Here is a 12,251-nt window from a genome sequence, read left to right on the forward strand (position 1 = left end):
AAAAAAATGTTTGTAGTTTTTGTAGCAATAAGATCGGAATATTCTGCGCTATTTCTGCATCAACTGCCTTGTTCAGTTTTAAGATTTGTCCCTGGAACAAAAGGCGAAATAAACGAATGCCTGACCGCTCGTTCTGATATCTGTGAGTTTAGTTGGTTATGAGTTATTTGTTCTCTGAGCTTCTAGTACGAGCTTCAGTTATCTCTGATTAATTCAAGCTAGGTGTTGGGATCATTTTTTGATGTTATTTGAATCAAATGTATCATATCACTCCTCCTGGCGATAGCCAGGAAATATTCAACTTTCACTTTAGGATTTTTTTCTTACGAGGCTCCTTCGGTAGGACTAGCTCTCTTTTAATGGAATGTGGGGTTCGTGATTTTTTGTATGGTGAATTGTCTGATTTCGGCGCACAATAATAGTCTGATTGATTTTGAGTCTGATTGATTATTTTGCTCATAAGCGTTTCGTTGATAAGTTGTCGTTCATTTAAGTTTTCCTTTTCTCTCTTTTTTGCTTCCTTAGCCGGAAGTGGTTGAAAGCAGAAAAAAAGTCTCGGACTCGTTGCCGCCATTTTCTCGGTATATCACTGATTTCGTTGCTCAGATAAGTAGTTCTACTATTTTCTTGAAAATCTTGTTTCCGTACTGCATTTTTTGGGTTTCGAATAAGTTTTGAACTTATAGGTACGAGCTGCTGAATTGATAGTGCATCCACTGCTTCTTTGTTCACAGCAGTCAAATGTTTCAGAGATAATGGTATTTTCTTTGTTTTCCCGTTTGATTGTTCCGACGGTTCGCATTTTTTTGTCTTATTTCGAGCGAATAGAATGAGCGAGCAGGCCTGTAACAGGCTTTCAATAGTGCGTTTCATCTTTAACCTATAAAACTAACTTTAACCCAAAAAAAATTGCTCTCAAAAGTTTTTGTAGCGCCCTCTTTTCAGAAAGAATCAATTTTTTTAATCAAAGCTCTAGGTTTTCGCTTAGTCAATCTGAAAAAAAAAATTTTGGTAGTTTTTGGTGGAATAAGATCGGAACATTCTGTGCTATTTATGCAGCAACCCGCTATCTTTGTTCAGCTTAATGGTTCGACCCTGAAACAAAAGGCGAAATAAAACCGCGCGTTCTGATATCTGTGAGTTTAGTTGGTTATGAATTATTTGTTCTTTGAGCTTCTAGTAGAAGCTTCAGCTATCTCTGATTAATGCAATCAAGTTGCTGGGATCATTTTTTGGTGTTATTTGAACCAAATGTATCATATCACTCCCCTGGTGATAGCCAGGATATTTCAGTTTTTGTTTCAAGGATTTTTTTAGAGATTATCCTACGAGTTAAATGTAGGCTGTATTTTTTTGTAGTTGACTTAATATACGGCATTGGGTTTTTTTGCTAGCAAGTTTTCTTTTGTTGCGAGGTGCCGTGTTACGAAGCTCATTTGGTAGAACTAGCTCACTTTTAATGGAATGTGGGGTATAATAGTCTGATTGATTATTTTGCTCATAAGCGTTTCGTTGATAAGTTGTCGTTCAATGTCAAGTTTTCCTTTTCTCCCTTTTTTGCTTCCTTAGCCGGAATTGGTTGAAAGCCGAAAAAAAGTCTCAGACTCGTTGCCGCCATGTTCTCGGTATATCACTGATTTCGTTTCTCAGATAAGTAGTTCTACTATTTTCTTGAAAATCTTGTTTCCGTACTGCATTTTCTGGGTTTCGAATAAGTTTTGAACTTATAGGTACGAGCTGCTGAATTGTTCGTGCATCCACTGCTTCTTTGTTCACAGTTGGCATTTTTCTGTCTTATTTCGAGCGAATAGAACGAGCGAGCAGGCCTGTAACAGGCTTTTAATAGTGCGTTTCATCTTTAACTTAGAAAACTAACTTTTATCCAAATAAAAATTGCTCTCAAAGTTTTTTGTAGCGCCCTCTTTTCAGAAAGAATCAATTTTTTTTAATGATTTGTCCCTGAAACAAGAGGCGAAGTAAACGAATGCCTGACCGCGCGTTCTGATATCTGTGAGTTTAGTTGGTTATGAGTTATTTGTTCTCTGAGCTTCTAGTACGAGCTTCAGTTATCTCTGATTAATTCAAGCAAGGTGTTGGGATACTTTTTTGATCTTATTTGAATCAAATGTATGATATCACTCCCCCTAATGATAGCCAGAAATTTTCAGGTTTCACTTTAGGAACTTTTTGTGTTACGAGGATCCTTTGGTAGGACTAGCTCACTTTTAATGGAATGTGGGGTTCGTGATTTTTTGTATGGTGAATTATCTGATTTTGGCCTACACTAATAGTCTGATTGATTTTGAGTCTGATTGATTATTTTGCTCATAAGCGTTTTTTTGATAAGTTATCGTTAATTTAAGTTTTCGTTTCGTCCCTTTTTTGCTTTCTTAGCAAGAACTGGTTGAAAGCTGAAAAAAGTCTCGGACTCGTTGCCGCCATTTTCTTGCTATATCACTGATTTCGTTTCTCAGACAAGTAGTTCTACTATTTTCTTGAAACTCTTGTTTCCATACTGCATTTTCTGGGTTTCGAATAAGTTTTGAACTTATAGGTACGAGCTGCTGAATTGTTCGTGCATCCACTGCTTCTTTGTTCACAGCAGTCAAATGTTTCAGAGATAATGGTCTTTTCTTTGTTTTTCCGTTTGATTGTTCCGACCATTGAAAGGTGGAGGTACTTTGTTTGGTTATTATTGTTTTTTTTAAAATCCGCTTCTACAAATAATCATCGGTATGAGTCGCGTGGTTTATCTTTTTAAAGCCCTTTCAGTCGTGATTCGAACGACAATGGAATTTGTTTCGGAAAGTTCGCCCCAGTGACGAGAAAAATTGGTTCGCTTTTTTTGTCTAATTTCGAGCGAATAGAACGAACGAGCAGGCCTGTAACAGGCTTTTATTAGTGCGTTTCACCTTTAACTTATAAAACTAACTTTTACTTATATAGAAATTGTTCTCGAATTTTCTTGTAGCGCTCTCTTTTCAGAAAGAATCAAAGTTTTTTTTTACTATCAAAGTTCTAGGTTTTCGCTTAGTCAATCTGAAAAAAAACTTGTTCAGTTTTAAGATTTGTCCCTGAAACAAGAGGCGAAGTAAACGAATGCCTGACCGCGCGTTCTGATATCTGTGAGTTTAGTTGGTTAAGAGTTATTTGTTCTCTGAGCTTCTAGAAGGAGCTTCAGTTATCTCTGATTAATTCAAGCTAGGTGTTGGGATCATTTTTTGATGTTATTTGAATCAAATGTATCATATCACTCCCCCTGGTGATAGCCAAGAAATTTCAGGTTCAACTTTAGGAATTTTTTGTGTTACGAGGCTCCTTCGGTAGGACTAGCTCACTTTTAATGGAATGTGGGGTTCGTGATTTTTGTATGGTGAATTATCTGATTTTGGCCTACAATAATAGTCTGATTGATTTTGAGTCTGATTGATTATTTTGCTCATAAGCTTTTCGTTGATAAGTTTTCGTTCATTGTCAAGTTTTCCTTTTCTCCCTTTTTTGCTTCCTTAGCCGGAAGTGGTTGAAAGCAGAAAAAAAAGTCTCTGACTCGTTGCCGCCATTTTCTCGCTATATCACTGATTTCGTTGCTCAGATATGTAGTTCAACTATTTTCTTGAAAACCTTGTTTTCGTACTGCATTTTTCGGGTTTCGAATAAGTTTTGAACTTAATGGTACGAGCTGCTGAATTGTAAATTTATCCACTGCTTCGTTGTTTTCAGAAGTCAAATGTTTCAGAGATAATGGTATTTTCTTTGTTTTTCCCTTTGATTGTTCCGACTATTGAAAGGTGGAGGAACTTTGTTTGGTTGTTATAATTTTTTTTGAAAATCCGCCACCAAAAGAATAATAAGATTGAGTCGCGTGATTTATTTAATTAACGCCCTTTCAGTCGTGATTCGAACGAATTTGGAATTTGTTTCAAAAAAATTAGCCCCAGTGATGAAAGAAAACGATTCGATTTTTGTGTTCAATTTCGAGCGAATAGAACGAGCGAGCAGGCCGGTAACAGGCTTTTAATAGTGAGTTTCCCCTTTAACTTATAAAACCAACTTTTACCCAACTAAAAATTGTTCTCGATTTTTCCTGTAGCGCTCTCTTTTCCCAAAGAATCAATTTTTTTTACTATCAAAGTTCTAGGTTTTCGCTTAGAGTCAATCTGAAAAAGAAACTTTTTTTGTAGTTTTTTGTAGGAATAAGATCGGAACATTCTGTGCTTTTTATACAGCACTCGGCTTGTTCAGTTTTATGATTTGTCCCTGAAACAAGAGGCGAAGTGAACGAATGCCTGACCGCTTGTTCCGATATCTGTGAGTTTAGTTGGTAATGAGTTATTTATTCTTTGAGCTTCGCGCGTTCCGATATCTGTGAGTTTAGTTGGTAATGAGTTATTTTTTCTTTGAGCTTCTGGTACAAGCTTCAGCTGTCTCTGATTCAGGCAATCAAGTTGCTGGGATCATTTTTTGGTGTTATTTGAACCAAATGTATCATATCACTCCCCTGGTGATAGCCAGGATATTTCAGTTTTTGTTTCAAGGATTTTTTTAGAGATTATCCTACGAGTTAAATGTAGGCTGTATTTTTTTGTAGTTGACTTAATATACGGCATTGGGTTTTTTTGCTAGCAAGTTTTCTTTTGTTGCGAGGTGCCGTGTTACGAAGCTCATTTGGTAGAACTAGCTCACTTTTAATGGAATGTGGGGTATAATAGTCTGATTGATTATTTTGCTCATCAGCGTTTCGGTGATAAGTTTTTGTTCATTTTCAAGGTTTTCCTTTTATCTTTTTTTGCTGTCTTGGCAGAAGTTGTTGAAAGCAGAAAAAAGAGTCTCGTACTCGTTTCCGCCATTTTCCCGCTATATCACTGATATCGTTTCTTAGATAAATAGTTCTACTATTTTCTTAAAAACCGTGTTTCCGTACTGCATTTTTTGGGTTTCGAATAAGTTTTGAATTTATAGAAAGGAGCTGCTCAGTTTTAAGTTCATCTACAGCTACCTTGTTTGCAGCAGTCAAATGTTTCAGAGATAATGGTATTTTCGTTGTTGTTCCGTTTGATTGTTCCGACCATTGAAAGGTGGAGGAACTTTGTGTTTGGTTGTTATTGTTTTTTTTTTTCAAAAACCGCTACCTCGAACAATCATCGGAATGAGTCGCGTGATTTATCTTATAAACGCGCTTCAGTCTTGACTCGAACGACATTAAATTTTGCACTCGAACAATCATCGGAATGAGTCGCGTGATTTATCTTATTAAAAAATTTTGCACTCGAACAATCATCGGAATGAGTCGCGTGATTTATCTTCTTAACGCCCCTTCAGTCGTGACTCGAACGACATTAAATTTTGCAAAAAATCCCCCCAGTGACGTGAAAAAACCGTTTGCAATTTTCTGTCGAATTTCGAGCGAATAGAACGAGCGAGCAGGCCTGTAACAGGTTTTTTTAATAGTGAGTTTCACCTTTAACTCATAAAACTAACTTTTACTCATTTTAACTCAATTAAAATTTGTTCTCGAATTTTCTTGTAGCGCCCTCTTTTCAGAAAGAATCAATTTTTTTTACTCACAAAGTTCTAGTTTTTTTGCTTAGAGTCAATCTGAAAAAAACTTTTGTTGTTTTTCTAGGATTAAGATCGGAACTTTCTGTGCTACTCACACAGCAACCGGCTATCCTTGTTCAGTTTTATGATTTGTCCCTGAAACAAGAGGCGAATTAAACGAATGCCTAACTGCGCGTTCTGATATCTGTAAGTGCAGTTAACCGACCTATTGTTCCGACCATTCGAAAAATGGGAAGTAATTTTGTAGTCCGTTGTTTTAGTTTCTGCTTTTTTTTGTCTTCCACGCGATATCAGGTACCACAAGAAACGGGTACCACAAATATCGGAATGGTTCGAGTGATATATATCCCATTGAAGCTCTTTCAGTTGTGATTCGAACGGCTTCAATTTTGTATTCGGGTGTGTTTTAGTTTCTGTTTTTTTTTTGTCTTTCACGAAATATCAGGTACCACAAATAACGGGTACCACAAATATCACAATGGTTCGAGTGATATATATCCTATTGAAGCTCTGTCAGTTGTGAATCGAACGGCTTTAACAATTTCAAAAAGTTTGTCTAGTGACGAGAAAAAAATTGGTTCAAGTTTTTGAATTTTAAAGAAATTTCGAGCGCATAAAGCAAATAAATAAAACCTAATTTTTCCAAAAAGCAACTAGCTCTACTTGTTGTTCAGACCATTTGAAAAATGTGGCGGAACTTTATGTTCGAATGTATTTTTTTTGTTTTCCTTACATAATCAGCAACCACAAATAATCATTGGAATGGGTCGAGTTTTTATCTTATACATCATATTAAAGCCTTTTTAGTCGTGATTCCAGTGACACTAAATTTTTTAATTAGGGTCGAGAGAAACCGGTTTGAAATTTTTGACCTTGGGTCTATTTTCAAGCTATTAAAATTTGTCAAAATAAAGTTTGCAGGATTACAATAGCTTATTCAAGCTTAAGTGAAGCCGTGAAAAGTTTTTTTTACTTAAGTACGGTTAGTCTTTGAAGTTTGTCAGTGCTGTCTTGGGAATCAAAAATTCAAAAAATTTCTGCAAAAAATAGAAGTTTTTAAAAAAGTTTCTAAGTTTTTTTTTCGTTTTTGTAGTCATGACTGTCGAATATACCTAAATTCTATTTTTCGTTCAGATCTTACTATGACACCACACAGAAAAGACGACACTAATTTGAAAAATATTTATATATATATATATATATATATATATATATATATATATATATATATATATATATATATTTTTTTTTTTTTTTGAGACTGGTCGGAACATTATGTGCTATTGGCCCAGTAACCAGCTAGCTTTGTTTCCATTTGGCTTTTTGTGACCTTCTATAGTTTAAAATAGTCTTTTTTTCATATCGATCAGACTGCGTCGAACAATAATAGCTTCTACTAAAAAAATTTGCAATCTTGGTTTTAAACCTTCAGGACTGTATGCTATGATAGTATATTCTTTGACCTTTTCAGATGCGATGCTTAAAGAGGAGCCTTTTTCTTCTGGTGTTGTGGCCTTCGGAGCTGCGCCCAAACTGTCTAAACAAAACCAAAATTGCAGTAGTGCCGTAGTTTCAACTTACAGCTTCCTCTACCGATCAAATCACGCCACGAATTTCCCTCTTCAATTATGTAATATGGCCATGAACAAATCTGCAGTTGAAATAGCAAATGAGTTTACGAGTTTCCTAACTGCCCTATCAAAAACAGAATCGAAAAACTTGAAACGAGAACTTATTTCAAACGTCGCATATCCTCTGTTTTGTCATACGTATATATCATGTTTGGCTAAAAATGAACAAATTGCAAATGATTTTTGGGCTAAGTATAACGAAAAATTGAAAAACCAAACGGGCACGATTTGCAATGTATGCGAAAAACTAGCTAACTACGGTTTTCTCAAACATTCTATACCAAGAAATAACGATTCGGCTAAGAAATAACGATTCGGCTACTTTAGATCTGGAAGCCCTGGCTAACATGAAAGTACACAGAACCATCTCAGAAAGTGCATCTGAGCAACTTTCAAGTCTTCTATCCACTAACGCTTTCCCATATGTATCTACCTTGTTTATCAATAAGTTTCACATAGTTTTTTCCAATGTTGAAAATGATCCGGTTGAGATTCCAGCTACAAATGAAAATGTTGAAAAGGTTGAAGAAAATCTGGAAGATTCTGATGTAGAAAAGTTGTTTCTTCAGGATCCGAAAATCAGCTTTGTAACTAAAGAAAATGGTCCAGAAAACAATGAAAAAACTACCATATGCACTTGTAATTGCGATTCCCGAAATGGTCTTCCCAGTGTAATTTTTCATTTAATAGACACCAATTTAGCGAATGTGTTTTGCGCAGACTTAATGGGAAACTACATTGCTCTGGGAGCCTCGGATAATGCAATCAGAACAATAGATCTACTTCATTCCCAAATTGAAACGGTTAAGCAGTCCTTATCTGAAAGTGAAAATATCAAGCAATTGACTGAAAGTTTGCCTGAAGATAAGTTTTTAGAGGGTATTTTTGAAGAGGAAGAACTTTCGCGCGGTAATATTAAATCTCTCGAAATACTTCACGGTCATCATAAACCAGTTTACTCGGTCAAATTTGCAAACACGTGGCCCTATTTGCTATCATGCAGTGGTGACACTGATTGTAGGCTATGGGATGTGACTACTCGTAAGTCTATTGTCAGATACTCGGGCCATAACTTCCCTCTCTTTGATGTGGACATAGCAAACCATGATTTGTACTTTGCATCAGTGGGTCAAGATATGACTTGTAGGCTATGGACATTTGAGAACTCTACAAGTCCTCTGAGGATTTTGTGCAGGCATGAAGCGACTGTGAATTCGGTGAATGTTCATCCGAATGGAAAGTTTTTGCTCACCGGCGGAAATGATTGCGTCTGTGTTATGTGGGACATAGACAAAGGAGAACATGTGCGAATTTTCAGTGAGCAGCAGACTCAAGTTTCATGCGTGAAGTTTTCGCCCAATGGGCAGTTTGTATCCGTTGGTAAGTTATCTAATATGTTAGAGTTTAGGTGGAAAAGGTAGGTTTAAATTGGTAATAAAAATGAGCCAAAACTTTGCTAATCGGGGAATGTAAACCCACTCCTCCTAGTCATGAACATACTTTACGGGAATGTCCATATACGGCAATGGACTGTGGCATTGTGGCATTCGGTAGTAATGGTGCCGATCAATCATATGACTGCGGGTTCAAATCGCGGTTCTTTTTTGTTACACGGCTCAAAATTAACCTATTGTTGATTGAGGTTCTACTGAAAATCGTGATTTCCTATAGCTGTTATTAATTTCAAACAATCAGATGCAGAAATCGCACATGCTCTGCATATTTCACAGTGAGCGCTTACGTTGAAGTGAGCTCTTGTCAGCCTTATTAATTATTTACTTTAATTAAAACTTTCCTTTAATGGATAATTGATTACTTATATGGATAAAGTTGAAGCGTATGTTACATGAGAATTCAGGAAAATATTCGCCCAACGTGGGGCTCGAACCCACGACCCTGGGATTAAGAGTCCCATGCTCTACCGACTGAGCTAGCCGGGCTTGAAAGTTGCAGTTCTTTAATTATTTTTACCGCCATTTTCTATAGCAACCAGTTCTTAAAATTTTGATTTTGAATACTATAAGGATCGCCTATCGTGGGGCTCGAGCTCACGACCCTTGGATTACGAGTCACATGCTCTACCGACTGAGCTAACCGTGCTCGGTGAGGAGGCATTTGATGGCATTAAACTAAATGGTTATAAAAACTCAGCTACATTTTTTTTGCATATACCGTTAGGTCCTTTAAATGTAAAAAAATGGATTTTTTCTTAATCTTTTAGGATCCAAAACGGGAGATGTCCTCATGTACGACATCCGATCTTCAAAACTTCTCTGGAAAAGCAACCAGTTCTACCCTTCAACATCTAGCGTCTCAAAACTTTTTGCTGGTGCCGTCAAATCACTGGAGTTTTCAGACGACAGTAAATCTCTGTACAGCTCTGGTATATCTGAAAAAGTTTGTTTTTGGGATTCAGATAATGGTCGACTCATGAACAAAGTAGAAAATGAAAATTGTGCGAGTGTATTTTGCAGTAGATACGAAAGCGTTGATACATTGAGCTTGGTCGCGTTACGGACATCTTGTTTAGAGTAATAAATAATAATCTTCTTGTTTTATCTGCTTTGTTAGTTTATCTGTTTAAAAATTGAAGTTTATCTTGAATAAATTGATGTTTCTCTATTTCTAGAATTCAAAACTTAAGTCGGTAATTTTTTTTATACTTGTGTTGTTTAGTGTCGGACGTTCATCATTGCGGGTGAAAAATGTTGTTCACTCTTTGACTTCTCCAATTTCCCTCCCGCATCATAATTTTGGATACTTTGCACTGCTTGAAAGTCATTTTAAAGGTTCATTTCGCCGGGCCAATAATTAAGTCCATTAACGTGAGTTTGAGTTCAAAATTGGTTTTTGATCTAGCTGGGGCGCTAGGCTACTGTTTATTAGACACTAGGATGAATGTTGTGAAACAGAAAAGAGCTCATTTTTTCCCCATTAAGAATGTGAATTTTGGTTTGATGCTTCGCTTGAATGCGAATTTTAACTGTCCATGAGTTAAGTGATGTTTAACTTATTTCGGTTTGGTTTGTCTGTTTTTTCTGGAGGGTTTTTCGCTCAGTTTTTTTTTTCGCTTTAAAATCTTTTCTTGATAAGTTTACCTTCAATCTAATTTGCAAATGGAAGGAAAATTACGCTCTCAGATATTTCCAAAAATAGATTTAAGTTTTTACAATTTTTAGGATGATAAAAAGCTAACAATTTGTGTTCAGCTTTCTAGCAATGAGTTTGTTTTCGCAAAACAGCGTCTTTCGGAAAAGGTTATTGAAATTCTGAAGTAATTCTAAAATATCTTCAAAAAACAATGCAAGTCGGTAGAAATGTGTTTTTTCGGCTTGCTCGAGTGCATCAACTCTTTCCTATCTGTCTTCTGTCTGTTCCTATTTTTAAAAAAAACTTACGTTGCGGGGGGGGGGGGCTGGGAAAAGACTTGTATTATGTCAAAATGATACAGTATGCAGGGTTTTCTTTTTGCAAAAGTTAACATAATTTTCGGAGAAGTTTTAAATAGAAAATATTTTGGTTGTAGATTTTTGTTTATTTTTTTGTTCGAATGTGAATTGAAGCGTCACTGAACAATATCTATGCGTAAAAGTTTTTGCTAAAACGTTTAATCTCGTGAAATAGTCTGACGTCTAATGTCAAAGCATGGCTAGCCCTATGAGTACCCTAATGCCATGCTATCGAATGCCGGAATAAGACCGTTTAGGAAATCTACGCTGACGTCTGGGTTCCGCCCGGGTAGTGCTCCTAATATGCTGATAAAAAAAGATCCCGGATCATTACTTTCACTTGAAATGAACGTCCAATAGACGGTTATCTGCTAGTTTTCGACTTTTTTTTTTTAATTGATCACGTGATTTTTTGGCTCTTTTTCACTTCCCCCCACCTTTCAAAATATCGATATTTATGTTTGTTTTAAGTGTTATTACGGTTAAATGCGTGATGTTACGCTGTAAAGTATGAAGAACAAATCTGTTCATAATTGTCAATTTGTTCACCATGCCAATTTTCATTGCATTATGACAACGTTAAATAAGGTTTTCAAAAATGCATTTGAAAGGGGGGGGAACTGGAAAAGAGCCGATTTTTTTGTCATGCAAACTGGCGTTATGATGACTTTTGATAAGTTATCTATTGATCAATTTTTCTCACATTGGGTCAAGTTTGTTAAAAATTGTCAATCATAACAGATTCTCGAAGTTCAAAGAGCTTTAACATGGTGTATTTTTTCTTCGAAGTTCAGAAGATGAAAAAAATTCAAAAAAAATGTCAATCTTTTTTTTGTCGTCTTGAGTTCATCGACGATTTTCCATCTGTGTTTTGGCTTTGTTTGTAACTTCCAACTGATGCTTGTGGGATGCGGGGAACTAATCGATCAATCATATGGCCTAATATGAAAAAAAAATTAAAACATTTGAATTTTGAACATAAGGTCATTGTGTTCGGAATTGGTTGCTTAGGTAGTCTTAGTTCCAAGTTTCACGTAATGTGAACAAAGTTATAATCAAGTAAAAATTAACGGTATGACTTGGTAACAAATGCTAGTCTAAATGCTTCTTAGAAGCAAATACTCACTTCAGTGAAATCAGTAAGCATTCAATATTTGGATGATGATTTTCTGACTTGTCGTGACTTTTTCTTATTTAACTTACTCGGCCATCAAATGCCTAGTTCTGCTTTTGGTTCAACTTTGTGGTATGCATATTTGGCTCTTTAACGTTGAATGGTACGATGCAACGATATATTACCACAAATCGAGATTCGTAAAGAATTCAATTTTGTACAATAACCAAGACAGATCGATCGTAAATACCAATAAGTCTTAACCATAATCAATTCTTAACTCATTTGTTTGATGTGACAAACAAGCCCGCGTGGCCCAATGGATAAGGCGTCCGGCTCCTAACCGGAAGATTGCGAGTTCGAGTCTCGCCGCGGGTATGCTTTCGTCTTTTTTTGAACCACTGCGACGATGCGAGCAAAAGCAAATAATCTAATTCTTGAGAATTATATGACTCTTGCTTTATCTTCTGGTAAATTTTTTCTGCAGCTGTGCTTGTC

The 12,251-nt window shown here is 36.1% G+C and overlaps 2 protein-coding genes and 2 non-coding genes across 4 annotated transcripts in view; 2 read left to right on the forward strand and 2 right to left on the reverse strand.

The window, feature by feature from the left end:
- Nucleotides 1-12,251, reverse strand: part of LOC134842343 (proteasome subunit alpha type-1-like) — a 359,095-nt gene that overhangs the window by 133,820 nt on the left and 213,024 nt on the right. The gene's annotated exons all lie outside the window — the stretch shown is intronic.
- On the forward strand, nucleotides 7,498-9,833 carry LOC134842012 (transcription initiation factor TFIID subunit 5-like). Its single transcript, XM_063858150.1, has 2 exons — nucleotides 7,498-8,570; nucleotides 9,412-9,833. The coding sequence occupies exons 1-2, from the start codon at nucleotides 7,538-7,540 to the stop codon at nucleotides 9,723-9,725; spliced, it is 1,347 nt and encodes a 448-aa protein (XP_063714220.1). The 5' UTR covers nucleotides 7,498-7,537; the 3' UTR covers nucleotides 9,726-9,833.
- Trnak-cuu (transfer RNA lysine (anticodon CUU)) lies at nucleotides 9,058-9,130 on the reverse strand. The gene has a single exon. It is a non-coding gene; the product is annotated as a tRNA-Lys (tRNA).
- On the forward strand, nucleotides 12,059-12,131 carry Trnar-ccu (transfer RNA arginine (anticodon CCU)). Its single transcript has one exon. It is a non-coding gene; the product is annotated as a tRNA-Arg (tRNA).

Source organism: Symsagittifera roscoffensis, chromosome 3 (assembly GCF_963678635.1).
Source record: "Symsagittifera roscoffensis chromosome 3, txSymRosc1.1, whole genome shotgun sequence".
NCBI lineage: Eukaryota > Metazoa > Xenacoelomorpha > Acoela > Convolutidae > Symsagittifera > Symsagittifera roscoffensis.